The sequence below is a fragment of the Australozyma saopauloensis genome, chromosome 7 (genome assembly GCF_035610405.1).
Source record: "Australozyma saopauloensis chromosome 7, complete sequence".
NCBI lineage: Eukaryota > Fungi > Ascomycota > Pichiomycetes > Serinales > Metschnikowiaceae > Australozyma > Australozyma saopauloensis.
The window spans coordinates 259929-282652 of NC_086137.1; the positions used below are offsets into that span (position 1 = coordinate 259929).

Here is a 22724-nt window from a genome sequence, read left to right on the forward strand (position 1 = left end):
CAGGAATACATGGATCAGGGCAAGAATAAGAAGGAGACTAAAAATACACGAGAAGAACTAAAGTTTTATCTTGGGCCAAAAATCTGCAGTTTTTATGATCAGCTGTTTATTAATTTTTGATTTGGTATTTGGTAAGTGTATAAATAAATTGGAAACCTTTAGCACTAAAAGTGATACATCTAATCTATTATCTCATTTTATTAACAGTATCGTATATCATATTTTACAAAACAGAGCCCAAGTTGACATGAACTGCTTTGGTCTCTGTGTACATCTGAAGTCCATACTCACCCAATTCTCTTCCAACACCAGACATCTTGGTACCACCAAAGGGAATATGCACGTCAGAGTCATTGGAAGAATTGATCCAAATTTGTCCAGCTTGGAGATCAGCTGCAAACTGGTGAGCCTTTACGAGATCTTTGGTGAAAATAGCTGCGCCCAAACCGTACTCAGTGCTGTTGGCCAACTCCAAGGCCTCCTCGTCAGTGGAGAATTTACCTACAGCAACAACAGGACCGAAAATCTCTTCTTTGACAATTCTGAATGAAGGCTTGACATCAGCGAAAACGGTGGGCTTGATGAAAAATCCCTTTCCAGCAGATGGGTTGGCCTCACCACCCAAAACGACTCTTGCACCTTCACTTTTACCAATATCAATGTATTTCATGATCTTGTCGAATTGCATTTGGGACACTTGAGGGCCCACAACAACGTTGTCCTGGAACATGTCACCCTGTTGGTATTCAGCGGTGACGTGCGCAGCGAATTTCTCCAAGAATGACTCGTATACATCCTCGTGAACGTAAATTCTGGATGTAGAAGTACAAATCTGACCCATGTTAGACATGATACCAATGGCAGCCCACTTGACGGCCTGGTCAAGGTCAGCATCAGCTCTCACCACGAGTGGAGATTTTCCACCACACTCCAAGGTGACAGCCTTCAAGTTAGAGGTAGCCAACTGCTGAACTAGTCTACCAGTAGCGGTGGAACCAGTGAAGGCAACCTTGTCAACGTCCAAGTGGCCGGCCATGGCCTTACCAGCAGTAGCTCCGTAACCGGAAATAATGTTCACAACACCAGGTGGGAAGCCAGCGCGCTTGAACAACGTAGCGAAGTACAAAATGGACAAAGGAGTGATCTCAGAGGACTTCAACACCACACAGTTACCGGCGGCCAAGGCAGGAGCCAACTTCCAGGCTGCCATAAGCATTGGATAGTTCCATGGAATGATCTGGGCGCACACACCATATGGCTCGTGAACCGTGTAGGCCAACTTCTTTGGGTCTTGGTAGATGACCTTACCCTGGATCTTATCGGCCCAGCCGGCGTAGTACTTGAAGACGTTGATACATTCGGCAACATCGCCATAAGCGTTGGAATCTCTAGGCTTACCGGAGTCCCATGCCTCGATGTCAGACAAAAGCTCCAATTCCTGTTCCATCAAGGCGACCATCTTGAACAAAAGGTTGCCCCTCTCCACACCAGTGGACTTTCTCCACAGCTTGAAGGCAGTTCTGGCAGCGGCCACAGCAACGTCGACATCTTCGCTCTCTGCAGCATATACAGAGCCATTGATCTCGCCCGTGGAAGGATTGACGGACTCAATTGTCTTCTTATTGATCGACTCCACAAACTCATTGTTGATAAACAAACCAGCCGGCTGGTTGAATTTGGCGCCTGAAGGTAAAGTGACTTCGTATTCCAAGGGGAGAGACATTATGAACGGATGCAATTGATTAAAAATTGAAGAGTGAAAATTGCCATGAACAGTGGCCCTGCAATATATAGGTTGTCTATGCCCCGATTTGGCCGTGTCCCAATGCGGAAGGCCAATGCGGCTGTGGGTGGTGACGATAGCGGGTGTGTGTCTGAAAAGAGGCCGAAGATACGAGGGCCCGGGGGCGAGGGTCGCTATGATTTTTAAACGGAATTAGTACCAATTGATCTCTGATAAGTGGAATCTGCTATCAATCCAAGAATTTTTCTTGGTGATCGGTCTTAAATTGATATTTGATGGATGAACGTTGGGCCTGGACTGCATGTTGAGCGCCGTTATGTAGGAACCAGTGTGGAAGTTGACGCGGAATTGTTCACACTCCAACATATATTATTAATCAAGTGGAGGTCTGTGTTTGAATTGCCTATTGAGACACTTTGAAGCTTATGACTCACAATATTGACAATAATTCAAACTAATGATTCTAATTTTTTTTTCGTCAATTGATTTGTGAATTTGTACTGGATTTTTAAAGGATTTCCAGTGTCGATGTCTTCGTAGTGTTGGTTCTTATCTGATTGCAGATTGACGCTCACATATTGACACCTATGGCCCTAGGCTGAAATAAACTACTTCAAACCACTTCTTTTTCTTTCCCTCTCTCATTGCCCCCCTCAGTAGTCCCTTAGAAATGTCGCTTTCTCTTTCAAATTTCGAAAAGTCGCCTGCGTCGGCAGAGTTCAGAAGCGACACCTTCACCACCCCAACTCCATCCATGGTCGCTGCGTTGGCGACGTGTACTTTGGGCGATGCGGTGTACAACGAAGACGTAGCCACAAACACATTGGAGAAGAAAGTCGCACAGTTGGCCGGAAAGGAGCGCGGGCTCTATTGTGTGTCGGGTACCCTCCTGAACCAGATCGGATTGCGGGTCAACTTGTTGCAGCCTCCCCATGCGGTGCTTTGCGATTACCGGGCCCATGTCTATGTTCATGAGGCCGGCGGATTGCCTACGCTTTCGCAGGCTTTGGTCCAGCCAATTGTGCCTAAGAATGGTATTCATTTGACGTTGATGGACGATATCATCCCCAACTTCGTCCCCGACGACGGTGAGATCCACAGTTGTCCCACAAAAGTCATTAGTTTGGAGAATACCTTGCACGGAATGATCTTACCCATTGAGGAGATTCAGTTGATTTCTGCCTTCTGTAAGCTCCACAACGTTCGTCTTCACTTGGACGGTGCTAGGTTGTGGAACGCCTCCGTGGCCACAGGCATTTCCATCAAGGAGTATTGCTCATACTTTGACTCCGTGTCTCTCTGTCTCTCCAAGACGTTGGGTGCTCCAATCGGGTCTGTTCTTGTTGCTGACGATAAGTTCATCCGTAAGGCTAACCACTTCAGAAAGCAGAATGGTGGTGGTATCCGCCAGAGCGGACTCTTGGCTCTGATGGCCCTGGTGGCTATTGACGAGAACCTTCCCAAGTTGGCACGCACCCATGAAGTCGCAAAGAATTTGGGCGAATATGCCACTGGTCTTGGCTTCAAGTTGGAACATCCAGTGCACACCAACTTTGTGTTTCTAGACTTGAAGAATTCTCTTGTGGACCCTGATGCCTTCATGGATATTTGCGGCAAGCACAATGTGAGGGTTGGCGGTGGAAGAATTGCCTTCCATTTCCAGGTCTCTGATGAGGCCGTAGCTGATCTCAAAAACGCTCTCAAGGAAGTCATTGAGTACTCCAAGGAGCACCCATATGATCCCTCTACTCCCGCATTGGAATTGCCCAAAGCCACCAGTTTTTACAAACTCATTCAAACAACTACATAGATCTCATAAATCAACGCATCCATTTGTTTGTTTTCTGTTTCTTTTACTATTCCAAAGGACCTGCACCTACTCTCCTCTATCAGTTTATCGGTATTCTCTCTAGTGGCATTCTGTTCATATATGCCGCCAAATTTTGAGGTGGATCATGAATCAAAGATTTTGATTTTCGTATCTGCAACTTCATCTTTGCAATTGACAAACTTGCTACTGGATGCGTTCAATTTCGAGCTTTGTTTACGTAAACTTGCCTTGTCTGAACAAAGAATCGTCCGAGACACGAGACATAACTCTGTAAAGGCATTGGTACTCCGGCTCTTTTCGAAGTACGTTCTTAACTACTCTTTGTTCGTATCTGGTGAACACGCATCGTTTAAGCCGTGGGATGAGTTGGAATTGCTGTTCAACGGGTATGGAAAGCCAAAATTAGGGAGACTGGACTCGTCGAAGATAGAATTCAATTCTTCAAGCTCTAATAATCTTGCAAGTATCACTGTTCAGTTCAATTCTGATTCACCAGTAGGCATAGACTTATCCCATGAGTCACAGGACTCCATCTCATCTACAGACTTCATGCTGCAGTTCCAGGGCATCTTCACTAGGGCGGAAATTGATCAGTTGGAATCAATTGATGACGTTCATTTGAAGTACTGTACCTTTAATCACTTCTGGACCCTCAAAGAGGCATTCGCCAAATTTTTGGGTACCGGCTTGAACATAGATTTAACATCATTCGGTTTCCAACTCGGAAATCATTTAGCATTTCAAAAGGACAAAACCACTCCATCGAGTGGATCTAGAGAGTTGGACTGGCACCACGACATTACGGTTGATATAGGAGACTTGCCAGAAGACATCAGAAAGGATATTCAGACGAAACCTATAAAATGTTCATCGACGATACTACAGCCATCTTCTGGACAATTGCTACCAGTGATCATGTCTGTTGTGCACCAGACCAATGTAGAGCACTACCAGTGTATTCAAATAGATATGGAGAAGATTGTCAAGGGGATCATCGACGGAAATGAGTCTTACCAGGTATAGGAAAGAGCAAAAATATACATAAACTTCTAAATTTTAAACCTTACCTCCCGATCAATTTCAGTTTAGTGCATAACCGAGTACAATGCCAGAATAGTGAATCTGACCTCACGATCAAAAGCGATAGAACGATGCTCATACGAAGGCAGTTGGTTACATATCAGTTTCAATTTCTAAATTACAATTACCTAACGGCGCATGTCACTTTCACTCTTCAGAGATTCATATTTCTTGAGATCTAGAGTTGATAGAACCGAAGAAACACAAATACTGTCACTGACGAGAACCGATGAAATCTCTCCAAGACCCGATTTTTTCTGAAAACTGAACTCGTTCTAAGAAGGCATGTCCCCCAAATCATATGTGCTTCATAATTACCGATTTGGTACCTGAATCCGGGGAAACTACTTGATGAAGTTACTAATAGACAAACACGCTCGGTACTTCCAATTGTGTCTCAATTCATTGCCTCAAAAGGCTCAATCAGAAGATTCCAACAAGCTCGCGCTCGTTTATTTCAACTTGTATGGCTTAGCACTTATAGGAAAGCTTGATTTGGAAAAATGCAGTGGATACGTTGATTATGTGTACCAGCATCTAATTCCGCTTCAAGATCTGCTGATCCAAGCATTCCGGAGCAGTAATACTTTTGCTCTTGATTCATCGAAGAATGATTACGACTTGCCGAACCTTTCTTCGACATTCTTTGCATTGGCAATACTCTTAGTGCTAGAAGAAGATTTCTCGTCGAAAATTGACAGACACAAAATCATGAATTTTGTTTCACGATGCCAAGTAAAAGATGGCCTGGAAAAAGGGGCATTCAGACCCGTTTTGGATTGTAATGGTAACCCCTATGGAGAATCTGATCTACGATTGTGCTATGTCGCTGCATCAATTCGAACAATATTAGGATATGATAAATTGCCTGCGTCTGAGCGCGTAAACGACTTTGATATCGCAGCATTAGAAGCTTTCATTTTGGATAAAGTCGCTATTGCTGGAGGATTGTCATCAGCTGCGTGTGCCGAAGCCCATTCCGGGCTCACCTTTTGTGGAATTGCCGCCTTGAAACAAATCAGTCGCGAACATTTTCTGTCGGGAGCAAATTGGATTGATTCTACAATCGAGTGGCTAGCGCATCGCCAGGTAGATTACCCAGACCTTCTATACAAAGAGGACTATGAATTTTACGATTCAATCGATGAAGGAGGCTTCAACGGCCGCCCTAACAAATTTGCAGATACATGTTACTCCTGGTGGGTGATGGCGCTGATGCAAATGCTCTGCCACGATGGGCTCTTGTTTGATTTACCTAGAGCCCTAGAGTACCTACTAGGCGTTACACAACATAAATTAATGGGTGGTTTTGGCAAGGATGGCCAAGCGTTTCCGGATCCTTTCCATTCGTTTCTTGGAATTGCTTCTATTGCATTGATCCATCAGAATGCTCCAGATCTTGAATTTGAGGGCATGGAAAGTCTCCAGCCGGTTGATGTAGAGTTAGTGATCCTGAAGAAACTGCGGGATTTCATTGATCAATTATGGTCCTAGATAAACTTCAAAGATGTCTGCTTGGTTTATTTATATTTAACTCTGTTTAAAGGTTCCTTCTATAGCAATTTTTCAGAGCTTCTTCAGTCCCATCTATTAGGCCAATCACGGCGCCAACATAGGCCAAAACGCACAAAATTAGGATTTTTTTGTAACACTCTTGTGAAATGACCAAAAGTATTGTCCATAATTTGCTTCAAAATTCCATTCTTTATATCTATTATGTGACTCAACCTTCTTCATCCGCCTTCGTTTTCCCCACAAAAGATACCGGCAACGATCCTGTGGCTCCGAAGTTGAACCACATTTCTGCTGGACTTTTTGCTTCTCTCTTTGACCGGCGTTTCAACAACTCCGAAGTCTATCCGCTTATTCAATTCGCTTTGGCTCAATTGTAGCCACTGTCTTCAACCAATGGCAAACCAACAAAGCAATGACCCACCGTCTCTAAAACAAAAAACACCAACGACAACAATCCACCTCTTATCCGGAGGGGCTGCTGGCCTCGTTTCTGCCTTCACCTTGCAACCGCTTGATTTGTTAAAGACCAGATTGCAACAACAGCAGAAAGAGAACATCGGCTACAGAACCACGGTCCGGAAAGAACTCAAGAAATTGGCCAACATCAAGGATCTCTGGCGAGGCGTCATTCCATCGACTCTCCGTACATCTGTTGGTGCAGGGTTGTACTTTACGATCTTATCCAGAAGCAGGCAGTATCTTGCGCTGTTGAAAAAGTCAGGAAACACGACCAGCTCAACGAGTGTGTTACCGAAACTTTCGCATGTCGAAAACTTGGCTAGTGGCTTTGCTGCGCGGGCCTTGGTGGGGTTTATCACCATGCCGATTACAGTAATCAAAACCAGATTTGAGTCCAGCATGTATAGCTACAATTCCATGTATGAGAGTTTCCAGGGAATTTATACCGATGGACGGGTGGGTACACTGAAGGGCTCTGTGCGCAATTTCTTCAAAGGAACGGTAGCTACTCTTGCTCGAGACTCGCCATACGCTGGACTCTATGTACTCTTCTATGAGGGTTTCAAGAACGACATATTTCCAGCTGTCTTGAAACCTCTCATTGCTGACGAATCTCTATTCGCTGGTGCCAGCAACTCTGCTTCGGCCGTATGCGCTGCATGTGTGGCCACAACCATCACCGCGCCCTTTGATGCAATCAAGACTCGTTTGCAGCTTACCACGTCTCCAGCCGGGTCTGCTTCAATTGGAATGGTTACCAGACAATTGATGAGCGAGCAAGGTGGCGCCCGCAACTTGTTTAGTGGTCTTTCACTCAGACTTGGTCGGAAGGCTGTTAGCGCTGGTATCAGTTGGTGCATTTACGAAGAACTTTTGAAGTATTTATAGCTTGTATATATCATTCCTTAGATTGATGGTACCTGTACCGTCTCATCACTCATCCGTTACGAAATCGATGTCAAACTGCAACGAACGAATAATTCACAGGAGGTGTAGATATGTTGATTGGCAAAAGAACATGGAGTCGAATCAGACTCTTCTAGAATATTATAACGAGCCATTACTATGTTTGAGTGATGAACCGTGAACTTTTGCCTCTGACTACATCTCACAAGTATTCTCAAAATTGTATGATTCTGGCCTGAAACAAGAGAAAGAGCAATATTGAATCATTGCAATTTTGCTATTCATCATCAAGTAAAATTTGCATCCGATGAACTAATGTCCTTCAATCTATGGAGGTTGTAGAGACATGAACACAACCCAAGTCACCTTAGAAACAACTAAAAAAAAAATCCACTATTAAAAATATTCCACTTCGGATCTCTCAATTGTGATATTAAAATTACACACATTTCTTTCTCTTCTCAATCCAGTCATTTTTTCCCTGCTTTCACAAGGCAGTCTTATCTCCACACTTCGTCCTCGGCACCCCAGATTATCAACCTACTCCACTACCAACACAGCTATTCACACATTCCCCAACTTACTGCAATTCCACAATGAACGAAGAGCTATTGGGTAGTGCCGTGAGCTTCCTCCGTGATCCCGGAGTGGCATCCTCGCCGCTTAACAAGAAAATCGAGTTTTTGCAATCGAAGGGACTAAACGAACAGGAGATCGAAGAAGCCATGAAACGAGCAAACTCTGATGAACCCCACACGCAATCACAACAACCGCAGCAACACAACCCGCCAAAGACTTACCAAAGTGCAATTCTGCAGCACGGTCATACCCAACAACCTCCATTACCCTACGACTACTATGCTGTAGCGCCACAGGTTCCTGAAAGAGGCTGGAAGGATTATTTCATCATGGCCACTGCTACAGCTGGTGTCACGTACGGCATTTATCAGGTCTTCTCCCGCTACTTGCTTCCCAGCATCATTCCTCCCGGTCAGTCTCGGGTAGACCAAGACAAGGAGAAGATAGATGAGGAGTTCGTGAAGATTGACAAGGTGCTCGAGCAAATGGCCCTCGAACAGAAGGAAATCAAAACAGCCAACGAGGCTAAGCTCAAAGACATTGACGAGGTGATCACCAGCGTCAATGACTTTTTGTCGCGCTACAATAAGGATAAGATTAAGTTTGATGATGACTTGCGTTTGATGAAGCTAGAAGTGGACAGTTTGCAGAATACCATCGAGAAGAACTTGAAATTGACTAAGGAGAATATGCACAGCGAGCTTGAGGACATCGTAGATGAGTTAAGCTCTCTCAAAAACCTCATCAAGGCGCGCGCCGGCTCCTCTACCGGCACGGAAAGAAAGGTGGTTCCTGTCTCTTCTATTCCTAAGGCATCTGACATCCTCAAGAAAGTCAAGTCAAATGCATCTGGTGCTCAGCAGCCACCAGCATCGGCACAAACACCAACTTCTCAAAGCTCTGCAGCTCCAGAAGCACCACACTCGTCTGAGTCCAAACAAACTCCCACTGAAGCTGCTTCTAGCTCACCTGATCAGAACGGAAGGGGCCCTAGTGTGATGAAGGATGGTGTTTTTGCAGCAGGAATCCCAGATTGGCAACTTGCACACAAAAAGAGAGAGGAGGCGGCAGAAAGACAGGCGAGATTCACCAAGTCAGAAGACTCGAGTCTGTTGGCTGATGACGATAAAGCTGTCGAGGAGTCCATCAAGAAGGTAGGTGTGCCCGCTTGGCAATTGGCTGCGGGTAATTAATGAAGCGGCAGCATTGTAGAATCATGTAACTGACTTTAAGAATGGAATAACTACGTTTTTCTTGAACTCTAGCTGATTTTATGTCTACCTAATTCTTGACTCAAGGCATTTTAATTGAAACACTTCTCAAATCTGAACTCAATGAAAATACCAGCGACTAAATCATCGAGTAAATAATTATTTCTTTCTCTTATTAACTTAGAAGAGATAAAAAATTAAGCTATTCTTACCTCATTACTCATCAATAACGTTCCGCTCACGTAAGCTACACACACCATACAGTGTCAGTTGCAACCGCATCTGAATTTCATATAAGGCCCGCTAACCCCCAGCCAGATGCCTTCCAAAGTCACAATTGCGAAGCTAGTGCATGCTTCGCTAGCAAGACGTACTCCCGAAAAAATCTTCCTTTCGCTTTTGCTCCAGACTCTCCAAACAGACTCCATTTCTGATAATGAATTGTTGGAAGGATTGATCCAACTCAACTTCGATGGGAATTCCGTAGCCGAACAAATAGAGCTTGCACTTGTGTTTGCAGGCTCCTCTATAGAGAACGCCAAAACATTCTTTCGTTTACTCCTGAAGCTGTCCGTAGAGTGTCAATTGAAGTACCTCATACACCTCAAAAACTCGTACTCAACTGTGTTTAATGAGTCGGTGTTACAAGACGTTGTGAGCGTGTCACTTCCAAAATATACTTCTGAAGTTGAGCTGATTGTTTGTGCTTCTGGTGGTCTGCCAACGGTGGAGATTAGGACCCTATGGAGCCTGCTCATGTTTTTGTGGAGATCTGTGGCCAAGACACATTCGCAAATGATGGACGGTGCACTTGATGGTGCACTCCTTATAAAATGTTCTAAGGAGACCAGTTTTTCGTTGGATTACGTGAAGAAGACTCTCTTATTGGTGGACACACAAGCTAAGACCAGTGAATTGACTATAAGCCCGGGAACCTTGAAATCTGCTTCGTCGCCTGAAAGCGTCTACTCATTGAACGTGTTTTCCAAAAAATACAGTACCTATCTCAAGATCAAGAAGGTAACATGGCTCACAGCACGCTTCCGCACTTGGAACTTCAATGAACACTTGCTAGAACAATACGCTTCTTTCTTCAAGATCCCTACACAAAACCCCACCGATGTTATTGAAGAGATCGTAGCTGCCTTTTTTGGTGGTATCTTATGTGCTATTGAACTGGGTGAAGAGCCTTTTGTTCTCTTCAACTGGAAAAACTATATCGTAAGTCGCCTACCAAACTATCTTCGACTGTATCGACCTTTGCAAATTGCAGGAATCACTGAAGATATCGGAGAATCTTTGCTAGCGGCAGTCATGGCCTTCGATACGCCACATATTGTCGAAATGAAAATAGGCGGCGCCAAAACCCCCTATGATCTCCGTAAAAAGTTCTTGAAAAGCTGCATATATCTGCAAATCATTACTTTGGATCAGTATGCCAAGTCTTTTAGTGAAGAGGCCCGTCTCATGTCCCAGTCGCTCATTACGCATGAAGTCGGCCAACTTAGCCACGTTGACCAAATCACTCACGAATTCAACACAAAGATTGCAAAGGTGAATGTAGAGTTCACGTCCTTTGAAGAGAGTAAACTCATAGAATATTTTCAAAGTCTCTCCAATTCCAATTTCGAGTACCTGGAGGATAAACAAGCCCGTCTTGCCTCATTGACCAACGAGTTAGTGGAAACTTGCATTGAGGAGAAAAATATAGAAAAACTTAGCAGACTCTTACTCGGCTTCCTGAACTCTTTGTCAACTGCAAATTTTGTGTTTTTCTGCTCCCCCAAGGGCCCATGGCTGATTCTAGAACTGTTGATGCAATACCTAGATGACCAACCGTTCAGCGTGGATGATGACGAGAGTAACTTTCAAGACATACATGCATCTTTTGGAATAATCTTGTCGAGCATAATTGCCATTGTTTGCTTTTTTGGTGTCGACTTCGAGCATTTGAACGTGCAACTGTCGTATACGATCGACTACATCAACAAGTTTTTCTTCAGACTGGCAGATTCCTTGAGTGGATCAATAACAGGAACTGATGATGATGACAACACGATCATTTCGAACTATAACACACTAATGGCAGATTGGGTAGCCTCGTTGTTTGACGTGAACAACGAAGGACTTTCTGATGAGCTACTCAAATCCGTGAATGTCAAGCAAATTTACAAATTTATGCTTATCATATTCCAACAAGCGATCTCTGCACGAATAGTGAATGTTCTCAGCTCTGCTAGTATCAACAATGGTATTGATTATCTTTCACAGAACTTTCTCGCCCCTTGCTCTGTGGAAATCATCAAATGGATCTCCAGCCGGATCGACAGCGGCCAAATGCATAGCGAAGCATTGTCGGAAATCATTTTAAAGATCATTGAGAGCAACATGGGATCCGACCAGGCCTCAAATTTGAATGGTCCGAACTTCATCTTCCGCATGATCACAAATATTGTTGCCCCTTTCCTCAAACTGGCTATCAGCAATTCCGGAACAGTAGGGCCCAATGCTATCAAATTACAGAAATTTTTACAATCTACAGCCGATCTAGAGTACTGTGGTTATGAGACAAGAACTGCGGCCAGTAGCGTTGAGAAAAGCGAAGCCCGGGTTATCCTCCAGGGCATCAAAGCTGAATTAGCGCTTATTGTCAAGAAGCCACCAGTCGAGGCAACCGCTCTTGCTCTGGTATGGGCAAGATTCAAGCAAAAATTGAGAAGAATAACGACACTTAACATAAGCGACACCGTTTTGGAAGAATTGAGCAAATGCGCCAAGGCGCCTCTCCACGCACAGTCTGAAGACTCGCGGCTATTGGTCGATTTTCTTCTTTTTAGTCTTTCAGTTGACAGCTGCCCCACCCTCGACACAGCCCAATGGCATCTAGTTGCGTTGGAGAAGTTGAAATTGCAGCCAACGTTGTCCTGCAAGGCGGCTCATGCGGATGCAGGAGAGGTTGGATTCCAAGCGTCCATGGACCAACACTACCTGTCGATTTTCAACGAGGGCATACCACTGGGAAGCCCAGCTGCCACGGGCAGTGCGCCAGAATTTAAAGATGAATTCGAGCCTAAAGACGATCTCATGGGCTTTGACACCGACGATCTATTCAACGATATGCCGCAAGATCTTTTCGAAGAGCCGATGGGCATAATCGCACCCGCTAGTACTGCACCACAGACGCATCCGCTTCCCCAAGCAGGACTCTCTCTGTCGAGGACTTCTGTATTGGGCTCCTATCTCGAAATGTGGTGTATGCAATCACCGCTTTTCCAGGTCATGGAGTACCTTGCAATATCCGCTGTGTATGACCCCGAGTGGGAAAGAATCTTTACTGTTGCCAAGACCAAAATACGACTGGATATTGACGCTTGTATAAAGGGTTTATGCAACTAGCTGAAGATAAGAGCGGAAGGGGTCCGTTGTGGCTTATCACTTAGAGCAGCATGCACCTGCCGAAACTGTTTCATCCGGAGTTGTCAAGTTGTAATCTTATCAAGATTAAGTACACATTTCTGCAGGCAGTGGGGGAGGCCTACTGACGTGCAGAACGCACTTGATAGAATCATTCCGCAATTGCCGGGTTTTTGTCCGGTGGAAGTATATTAAGCCGAAGTTTTGGTCATTTGTGAGAATTCAGTTTGAAATATTTTATTTTCAACTGACTCTTTTTTTCAATTCATCTGCTCTTCTTTTTCCAGGGTGTCTACTGAAGTTCATCATTACCCCTGATAACTGATTATTTGGAAATCACTCAATTATTTTATTTTCAAAGTAATCAGTATATACAATGGCTCGAAGCTACTTGAAAAGTATCGGCTCCCATGCCTCGGCTCATAGCTCGGTATCGCGCTTTGCTAACCATATTGACACAGTCTTGTCCAACAGAGAAGCAATTGCAGAGATCGATGCCGAACATGCCGAAGATGATGAGGATCTCTTGCACCAAATTGGATACAAGCAAGAATTGAGAAGAGAATACTCCACTCTACAAGTTTTCGGTATCGCGTTCTCAATTATGGGTTTGCTTCCCTCCATCACAAGTACAACTAGTATTGGTTTGGAAGGAGGTGCTGGATCCTTGGTTTGGGGTTGGTTCATCGGTGGATTCTTCACTCTTTGTGTCGGTATTTCAATGAGTTTCTTGGGCTCCGCTATTCCAACCTCCGGAGGTTTGTTCTACTACGCCAACTACTACTGTCCTGACGAGTTCCGTGTTCCCTTGAGTTTCGTGATTGGCTGCTCGAACTCTTTGGCTTTGTGTGGTGGCTTGTGCTCCATCAACTATGGGTTCGTGAGTGAACTTTTCGCAGCTATTCAACTCTCTACTGGCTGGACCGGAACGAAGTACGAGATCTATGGAGTGTTTGTGGCGTGCTTGTTGTCTCAATTGGCTTTATGTTCAGTCACAACTAAGCTCACTGCTGAAGTTCAAACTGCTTCTATTGTCATCAACGTGTTTATCATCATCTTGTTCTTTATCGCTGTTCCGATCGGCTACCACAAAAACGTTGGAGCTTTCAACGACAGCCTGTTCATCTTCAATGATTTCACCAATGCTAGAGAGTGGACAACAGGCTGGTCATTTGTGCTCTCCTGGATGCCTGTTATCTGGACCATCGGCGCATTTGACTCCTGTATCCACATGTCTGAGGAGTGCAAGAATCCAACAAGAAAGGTCCCAATTGGTATTGTGGGCTCTATTACAACCTGTTGGATTGTCGGATGGTTCATTGTCATTGTGATAAGTGCATGTATCAAGGACAAAGACATTGAGAGAGTTATGCTGTCTGTGACAGGAATGGTTGTTGCTCAAATCATTGAGGACGCTTTGGGATCCAAATGGGCTGTAGCTTTCATGGTTTTGATTGCAATCGCACAGTACATGATGGGAATTTCTATTCTTATTGCTTTGTCTAGACAAGTGTTTTCCTTCGCCAGAGACGACGGATTACCATTCGTTTACAACTACGTGAAGGTCATCAACCCAAGAATCAAGGTGCCTCTTCGTGCTACTGCGTTTGCCGTCGGCTTGGGATGCTTCATGGGTTTGTTGATTTTGATCAACTCTGTTGCTGCCAATGCTCTCTTCTCCTTGGCTGTCGCTGGAAATCTCCTTGCATGGGGTGTACCTGTCATGTTGGTGCTGTTGCCAACCAAGGCCGCCAAAAGATTTGTACCTGGTCCATTCTACAACAAATACCTCTTCGCACCAATCAATTGGATTACGAGCGCTTGGGTGATCTTTGTTATTGTTTTGGCCATGTTCCCAGATAACCCAGACCCCACCGCACAAACTATGAACTACACCGCCGCTATCAACGGTGGAGTGTGGCTTTTGGCTGTTGTGTACTACTTTGTGTATGGATACAAACACTACCACGGGCCCAAGTCGAATCTTAGCACCATTGATGGTACTGTTGAGCACACCGAATCTGCGGAGTACGTTACTACGAAGCACTCTACTGAGAAGGTCTGATGTTCGAATCTTATTTTTACTTCAATAAAAGATTTAAGTCTATCCTCAAAGCTTCTTCGATAGTCGTAGCCGCCAGTAATCAAGTGCCTCCTACAATTTAAGACTGTAATTTTCATAGACCTTCTATCACATGACTCCAATTTTTCAAATTGCTTCCGACTTGTTCTAAAAATTTCATCAGTCTCGAATCGACTAATGGAAACGCGTCCATATCTAATCAAACGTATCTCCCTCAATTCCACCCAAAGATCAATAGAAAAAAAAAACACAAAACTCTCAATTCTTCAATTAAAATAAATAAAATAAACTTATCTCATAACCCAATTCATCCTCGTCCACTTTCTTCTCTAACGTGTTATCGCACCTCGCGTCTCGCGATCCTACATCACATCTCATTTGCAGCCAATTCTACCCACTCTCCACCAAGATGTCCGAGGCCGCCAAAAGAACATGGTCCGACAATTCCGAGGGCGCCCACTCCCTTCCGGCCGCATCGCAAAATATCGACTCGCATTTGGAGCTCACCCAGTCGCAGCAGCAGCTTTTGAAGAAAGTCAAACGTCCCAATGGGGACGATGAGCCGCTGGTGTTCGAACAAGAGTTGGTGGAAATGACCCAGCGTGCCGAGGGTGTACATGAGGAACAGCAGCTGTGGTCCCGGCCGCAATTGCCGGAGAATTATCTCGAGAACGACGTGACGTTCCAACAGTTGGATGCTGAAGAAGCTATTCATGGAGATACTACCGTGGCTCGTTTTTTCGGTATCACCGAGGAGGGTTACTCTGTGCTTTGTACTGTGACGGGCTTTTTACATTACTTCTATGTTCCTGTTCCTAGGGGCTTTACGTCTGCTCAGTTGGGAGCGTTTAAGAGTTCCATGAAGGCCAATTGGTATGGGATTCACGATATCACTATAGAACTCAAGGAGTCCATTTGGGGCTTCAGCAATAACGTCAAGGTGCCATTTTTCAAGGTGGTGGTGGCCAACGCCAAGGACATTACTAAGATTAGAGGTGCGTTTGAAAGGGGAGAGGTCTCGTTTGAAAACTACTTCTCGCCGGGACAGAATCCCTCTTACGATAACATCAATTACTTGCTTCGAATGATGATCGACTGCAACATCACCGGTATGTCATGGATGTCTCTTCCGAAGGGGAAGTTCACTCTTGTAGATCCCGCCATGAAACTATCAACTTGTCAGATTGAGTGTGTCATTGACTACCGTGACATCTTATCGCATCCATCTGAAGGCGAATGGCTAAAAATGGCTCCTTTGCGTATTCTCTCTTTCGATATCGAGTGTGCGGGAAGAAAAGGTGTCTTTCCTGAGGCAAAGGAAGACCCAGTCATTCAGATCGCTAATGTCATTCTGCGGCAGGGTGACCAACGTCCTTTCGTTAGAAATGTGTTCACTGTGAACACTTGTGCACCTATTATTGGTTCCGAAATCTTATCTTACCAGGAAGAAAGAGACATGCTCATGGGCTGGAGAGACTTTGTGGTAAAATCCGACCCAGATGTCATTATCGGTTACAATACCGCAAATTTTGATTTACCATATTTGCTCGATCGTGCAAAGGCTTTGGGCTTGCCTAAGTTCGCATTCTTTGGACGTATGTTTAACATTAAGCAGGAGGCTAAAGATTCCGTGTTTAGTTCCAGAGCCTATGGTACTCGTGAGAACAAAGTCGTCAATATCGAGGGAAGAATGCAACTTGATTTGCTTCAATTCATTCAGAGAGAGTACAAGTTAAGATCCTACACCTTGAACTCTGTCTCGGCGCATTTCTTGGGAGAACAAAAAGAAGATGTCCAACATTCCATCATTACAGATCTCCAAAATGGTACGGCTGAGACGCGTCGACGTTTGGCTGTCTATTGTTTAAAAGATGCTTACTTGCCGCTACGCTTGCTTGAAAAATTGATGTGTTTGGTCAACTACACTGAAATGGCAAGAGTTACAGGTGTTCCGTTCTCTTATCTTCTTGCAAGAGGACAGCAAATTAAAGTCATCTCGCAACTTTTCCGGAAATGTCTACAAGAGAATATTGTCGTACCAAACATGAAGAGTGAAGGAGGAAACGAAGAATACGAAGGTGCCACTGTCATTGAGCCAAATAGAGGATACTATGATGTTCCTATTGCAACCTTGGATTTCAGTTCTTTGTACCCTTCTATTATGATGGCTCACAATTTGTGCTACACAACATTATTAAACAAAGCCTCGATTCAAGCCTTCAACTTGTCCGAAGACGAATACACTTTCACTCCCAATGGCGATTATTTCGTGAAAGAAAGCAAAAGAAAAGGTATATTACCCACAATTTTGGATGAATTATTGACTGCCAGAAAAAAGGCTAAAGCAGATTTGAAAAAAGAAACAGACCCCTTCAAGCGTGATGTTTTGAATGGAAGACAACTAGCATTGAAAATCTCCGCTAATTCTGTGTACGGTTTCACTGGTGCAACCGTTGGTAAACTACCTTGCTTGGCTATTTCTTCCTCTGTCACTGCTTTCGGTCGTGAGATGATTGAAAAGACGAAAAATGTCGTGCAGGAAAAATATTCCAAAGCAAATGGATTTCCACACGATGCAGAGGTCATTTATGGTGATACGGATTCTGTGATGGTGAAATTTGGGTTTGAGGACCTAGAGACTTGTATGAAGTATGGTGAAGAAGCTGCAGACTATGTCTCAACGAAATTCATTCGCCCAATTAAGTTAGAGTTCGAAAAAGTATACTTCCCATATCTTTTAATTAACAAGAAGAGATATGCCGGTTTATACTGGACGAGACCGGACAAATTCGACAAAATGGACACGAAGGGTATAGAAACTGTCAGAAGAGATAACTGCCGCTTGGTACAGAATGTTATTACGAAAGTTTTGGAATTTATTCTTGAGGAAAGAAATGTTGAAAAAGCCGAGCGCTTTGTGAAACAAACTATTGCCGATCTTCTTCAAAACAGAGTTGACTTGTCACAACTAGTCATTACAAAAGCATACTCTAAACACGAGTATGATGGCAAACAAGCTCATGTTGAGCTTGCAAAAAGAATGAAACAAAGAGATCCTGGATCTGCTCCCTCCTTAGGTGATAGAGTGGCATACGTCATCATCAACTCCTCCAGTACAAAGAACTACGAGAAATCAGAAGATCCATTGTACGTTTTGGAGAATTCGCTTCCAATTGATGTTAACTACTACTTGGAGAACCAGCTTTCAAAGCCATTAATGAGAATTTTCGAGCCCATTTTAGGAGACAAGAAGGCCAAAGAGTTACTTTCTGGAGCGCACACTCGTACCGTCAAAATGAGTGCTCCTAAAAGTGGCGGTTTGATGAGATTTGCAAAGAAAGCCGAACTATGCAAAAATTGCCGCACCCCGTTGAAACCAAACAACCATGGCGCTGTCTGTGAAAATTGTATATCAAAGGCTCCAGAGTTGTATGGAAATGCATTAGCTCAAATGAGTTACTTGGAGCATAAGTTTTCGAGATTGTGGACGGAGTGTCAGAGATGTCAGGGCTCGTTGCATCAAGAAGTCTTATGTTCTAACAAAGATTGTCCAATTTTTTACATGAGAAAGAAGGCACAAAAAGATGTCAATCAGCAAGCACAAGAAATCAAGAAATGGGATGATACGGAGTGGTAAATGGCTCCCCGGTTGGGAATGGATATAGAACCTTTTATTATATATGGATAATTCGATGGAACAAGTTTACAATCGACAACCTTCAAAATAAAACCCTTTTGTAATAAACAGTTGCTTAAGACTACATGGCTCTCTTGTTATAGAAGTAAAAATTAATGCTCGATGATTAAAGAATAAGAAAGATTAAGTTAGAACTTGTCAAATGGCAACAGAGGCCCACTTAAAGGTGTTATATCTCCAGAGAGTGTGCTTTTTAACTCTCCTCTATCCATAGGGGAGGAACAGGCAGATCCGGGTACCTCTTGCACTGGAGTAGATAGTGTCTCGCTTGAGCTCAAATCACGACCTGGCCATCCATTTGTTGGACCATCGAAATCTTTGATCTTTTTGAGATTTTTAGCAAACTCCGATGTTCTGTTGTTGTTGTTTTGCTTCGATAATTCCTTCAACTGCTTAATATTATGGATGCATTTGACGATTGTTTGCATCAACAATTTGGGCTTAAGTGGTTTGGAAACATAGTCATCCATTCCCTTTGATAAGGACTTTTCTCTGTCACCCAACATTGCATGCGCGGTCAAAGCAATAATAGGTGTACGAATACTGAGGGACTCAATCGGGTTTGACTTCTTCTCCCATTGACGAATCTTTTCGGTAGCTTCAAATCCTCCCATAACAGGCATTTGAACATCCATCAAAACGACGTCATACTTATTTTTGCAAATGGCTTGGAATGCTTCAAGTCCATTTTCAACCACATGGACTTGATGGCCTTGCTTCTCAAGAATCCGCACAGCTAGTTTTTGATTCACTAAGTTGTCCTCGGCTAACAAGATCTTGTATGAAACTGAGTCGTCCGTATTTTGGGCAATAGATCTAGACTCCAAGGCAGGAATCAACACACTTGCCAAATCTGATATGGTGCACGGAGTGTTTCCATATGATGAAATACCGAGATCGATACATTCTCTCATGTTCAACTCGGGAATAGAATGATGAACAAGCACCAAAGGAATATACTTGACCTCTGACTTCAATCTGAGCTCGTGAGCGCTCTTGATAGAATCTATCATTATGATGTCGAAGGGAATAGGTTCTGCCAAATCAGCGTCAGTTATGTCCTGAACAATAACTGGTTGGAGGCCCAATTGAAGTATTTGCAGACGAATTTCCTCCAATTCAAACTCGGTATGGTCTGTAGACAAGAAAAGAATTTGGTGATCCTTGAAGGGAAGAAGTTGTTCACTGCAACTGGAATAGCAAACGTCAGAAGGAGATACGCTCACCGTGAAGGAAAAATTAGATCCGCTGCCGTAGTCAGAAGTGACCCAAATTTCACCGCCCATCAAATGAATCAATTGTCTGGAAATAGAGAGACCAAGTCCAGTTCCACCGAATTTTCTGGTAGTGGAACCATCAGCCTGACAGAAAGTATCGAAAATCAAGCCAAGCTTATCTTTTTCGATACCGATACCAGTGTCACTCACACAAAATTCCAATAGAAGCTTGTTTGGATCTTCTGCAATAGCATCTGATTTCTTAACGCTTACACAAACTTTACCCTCTTTAGTAAACTTGATCGCATTTCCTGCCAAATTCAAGATCACTTGGCGCAATCTGAACGAGTCACCAATTAGGTTATCAGGGAATGAGGAATCACACTGATATGTTAAGTCTAAATTTTTCTCAATGGCTTTAACTGCTAAGGTTTTAAGAGCACCAAAGACGTTGCCTCGGAGTGAAAAATCGATTTGTTCAACTGTCATTCTGTTTGCCTCAATTTTAGAAATATCGAGGATATCGTCAATGATGGTCAATAGAGAATTTGCCAAGTTATGGACAATGCTCAACATTTCTCGCTGATATTGGGTCAATTCGGTATCGAGAGATAACTGAGTCATTCCGATGATACCGTTCAAGGGTGTTCTGATCTCATGCGACATGTTTGCCAAAAACTCAGATTTTGCGCTATTAGCCAATTCAGCAGCCTCTCTCGCAGCAGTGTTTCTTTGAATAGATTCTCTCAAGTTAAAAACCATCTGATTGATTTTAGTTTTCAAGGCGTCCATCTCACCCGACGCTTCGACAGTAATGAATCGAGTGAAGTCACCATCGGTTGCAGCAGCAGTAATTTGAGCAAAAGCACGCACTTGCGATGTAAGATTAGATGCCATTGTATTGACATTCGAAGTAATTTCTTTCCACAAGCCATCGACATCCGAGACTTGAGCCTGAATACCCAATTTACCATTGATACCGACATCTCGAGCAACCTTTGAAACTTCTGAAGCAAAGAGTTGCAAAGAGTCCACCATTTTATTGATTGTGTTTTTCAATTGCAAGATCTCTCCCTGTGCATGCACATCAATTTTTTGAGACAAGTCACCATGTGCAACTGCTGTGGTAACTGTGGCAATAGATCTCACTTGATTAGTCAAATTAGTGGCCATGAGGTTAACATTTTCAGTGACAGCTTTCCATGCACCCTCGACGTCACGAACATTTGCTTGTCCTCCCAAGATACCATCCGTTCCGACCTCACGGGACAAAGTAGTCACTTCAAAAGCGAAGGTTTGCAACCGATCCACCATCTGATTGATAGTAAGCTTCAACTCAAGAATTTCACCATTACAATCGGCTGTAACCTTCTTATTCAAATCACCTTGAGCAACTGCAGTGGTAACATTTGCAATATTACGCACCTGAGTTGTCAAATTCAAAGCCATAGCGTTCACATTGTCTGTGAGCTCTTTCCAAATTCCTTCGACGTTTTCAATCAAGGCTTGACCACCCAATATACCTAAAACACCGACATCACGAGCCACTTTGGACACTTCAAACGCAAAAGTTCGAAGCTGGTCCACCATTGTATTGATAGTCATCTGTAATTGTAAAATTTCACCTTGTGCATGTACATTAATTTTCCGGGACAAATCACCACGAGCCACAGCACGGGTGACATCGGCAATTTCTCTGACCTGGTTGGTAAGATTGAGAGCCATGATATTCACATTATCGGTTAAAGAGCGCCAAATTCCAACGGAACCCTCGTTCTTGGCTTGGCCACCAAGCTCACCGTTGGCCACCTCGGTTGCAACCTTAGTAACCTCACTGGCGAATGTTTGAAGCTGATCCATCATAGTATTAATCGTATTTTTCACTTTTAAGATTTCCGGGTCGGACTCCACAGAGTGGATCTCAACTTTCTTGGACAAGTCACCCATCGCGACGGAAATGACCACAGTACCGATCTCCGAAAGGGCCAGCTTGAATGCAACATTGGCGTGTTGCGCGGTGCTGTGAGCAGCCTGAAGTTCCTCGATCTGGCTCTGTTGCTGCTTGATGAGGTCGAGCAAGTCTTCTCTCAACTCCGGTGCCCTCTGTTTAAAGAGCGCCGGCTGTTCGAGAATAGCCACTAAGCTTGGGCCATCCATAGCGTCTCCGAAGCGGGCCTTTTTATGCGGAGAGCCGAGACCACTGATAAGTTCCGACAATATGGAAATTCGACGGCCAAACGCGGACTACTGCCGAGTTGGAATGGTAGAGTGGTGAGGTGATTTAGGTCTTGACAAGGCAAGAGGAGACTGCGGATGAAGGGCTATATAAATACTTCTACGGTTTTGAGCACGGGTTCTTGCAATCGGAACCTAGATTGAATAGCTATGTCTGCCTGTTACGGAGAGTGGTGACAACGGATCTGTTGTTGTTCGGCGTGCTAACAATAGAAGAGAGGACCGCGCGGCTTTTATAAACACAAAGAGGAAGTGCAAGCCAGGGTTCGTACACAGGAATTAACAGAAGGGGAAGTTCCACTAGAACGAATGGGATCGAGATTATCGCCTATTTATACTTTCCGGTTGTGTTTGGAGGGGAACAGGATCTTGTAGGGGCGATGTGAATTACTTCTTCGAGGAGGCACTGTTGACAGGGAGTGTACATGACAGGGGTTCTGGGAAGAGGAATTTTGGAGATGTGATTTCTGGAGGACGAATTATATTTTAGCGAGCGTTTGTTTTGGAAAGGAGGAGTTGTTTGGAGAACGAAATTGGCGACGTGCTATCTTTGCCTGATTGAGCATGGTCCGAAGTTCAGATACCTTAATGTGTCTCTCCAGTTGTATGACGTCATACGCTGCGATGGTGAAGACTTGAGTCTAACAATGCCTACGCAGCTTGGAATTTGACTTTGGAGCTTCTGGTTTGCCTCTCGTTGTAGTGGTGATAGGCTGGCTCTTACAATCTTTTTTTTTTTTGGTTTGCAAAATA

General features: G+C 44.0%; 10 protein-coding genes across 10 annotated transcripts; 8 read left to right on the top strand and 2 right to left on the bottom strand.

Annotated features, from left to right (window-relative positions):
- Positions 1 to 223: 223 nt before the first annotated feature.
- Positions 224 to 1723, bottom strand: PUMCH_005058 (uncharacterized protein; the record flags this gene model as incomplete). The annotated part of the gene is made up of 1 exon (XM_063023968.1): positions 224 to 1723. One exon carries the CDS (start codon positions 1721 to 1723, stop codon positions 224 to 226), a length of 1500 nt encoding a protein of 499 aa, XP_062880038.1.
- A 691-nt stretch (positions 1724 to 2414) lies between these two features.
- On the top strand, positions 2415 to 3554 carry PUMCH_005059 (uncharacterized protein; the record flags this gene model as incomplete). The annotated part of the gene is made up of 1 exon (XM_063023969.1): positions 2415 to 3554. The coding sequence occupies one exon, from the start codon at positions 2415 to 2417 to the stop codon at positions 3552 to 3554; it is 1140 nt and encodes a 379-aa protein (XP_062880039.1).
- A 120-nt stretch (positions 3555 to 3674) lies between these two features.
- On the top strand, positions 3675 to 4598 carry PUMCH_005060 (uncharacterized protein; the record flags this gene model as incomplete). The annotated part of the gene is made up of 1 exon (XM_063023970.1): positions 3675 to 4598. The coding sequence occupies one exon, from the start codon at positions 3675 to 3677 to the stop codon at positions 4596 to 4598; it is 924 nt and encodes a 307-aa protein (XP_062880040.1).
- A 408-nt stretch (positions 4599 to 5006) lies between these two features.
- PUMCH_005061 (uncharacterized protein) lies at positions 5007 to 6149 on the top strand (the record flags this gene model as incomplete). The annotated part of the gene is made up of 1 exon (XM_063023971.1): positions 5007 to 6149. The coding sequence occupies one exon, from the start codon at positions 5007 to 5009 to the stop codon at positions 6147 to 6149; it is 1143 nt and encodes a 380-aa protein (XP_062880041.1).
- Positions 6150 to 6563: 414 nt separating this feature from the next.
- PUMCH_005062 (uncharacterized protein) lies at positions 6564 to 7517 on the top strand (the record flags this gene model as incomplete). Its single annotated transcript, XM_063023972.1, has 1 exon — positions 6564 to 7517. The coding sequence occupies one exon, from the start codon at positions 6564 to 6566 to the stop codon at positions 7515 to 7517; it is 954 nt and encodes a 317-aa protein (XP_062880042.1).
- Positions 7518 to 8131: 614 nt separating this feature from the next.
- On the top strand, positions 8132 to 9307 carry PUMCH_005063 (uncharacterized protein; the record flags this gene model as incomplete). The annotated part of the gene is made up of 1 exon (XM_063023973.1): positions 8132 to 9307. One exon carries the CDS (start codon positions 8132 to 8134, stop codon positions 9305 to 9307), a length of 1176 nt encoding a protein of 391 aa, XP_062880043.1.
- Positions 9308 to 9643: 336 nt separating this feature from the next.
- Positions 9644 to 12721, top strand: PUMCH_005064 (uncharacterized protein; the record flags this gene model as incomplete). The annotated part of the gene is made up of 1 exon (XM_063023974.1): positions 9644 to 12721. One exon carries the CDS (start codon positions 9644 to 9646, stop codon positions 12719 to 12721), a length of 3078 nt encoding a protein of 1025 aa, XP_062880044.1.
- A 394-nt stretch (positions 12722 to 13115) lies between these two features.
- Positions 13116 to 14804, top strand: PUMCH_005065 (uncharacterized protein; the record flags this gene model as incomplete). Its single annotated transcript, XM_063023975.1, has 1 exon — positions 13116 to 14804. One exon carries the CDS (start codon positions 13116 to 13118, stop codon positions 14802 to 14804), a length of 1689 nt encoding a protein of 562 aa, XP_062880045.1.
- Positions 14805 to 15231: 427 nt separating this feature from the next.
- On the top strand, positions 15232 to 18459 carry PUMCH_005066 (uncharacterized protein; the record flags this gene model as incomplete). Its single annotated transcript, XM_063023976.1, has 1 exon — positions 15232 to 18459. One exon carries the CDS (start codon positions 15232 to 15234, stop codon positions 18457 to 18459), a length of 3228 nt encoding a protein of 1075 aa, XP_062880046.1.
- A 188-nt stretch (positions 18460 to 18647) lies between these two features.
- On the bottom strand, positions 18648 to 21893 carry PUMCH_005067 (uncharacterized protein; the record flags this gene model as incomplete). The annotated part of the gene is made up of 1 exon (XM_063023977.1): positions 18648 to 21893. The coding sequence occupies one exon, from the start codon at positions 21891 to 21893 to the stop codon at positions 18648 to 18650; it is 3246 nt and encodes a 1081-aa protein (XP_062880047.1).
- Positions 21894 to 22724: the final 831 nt, after the last annotated feature.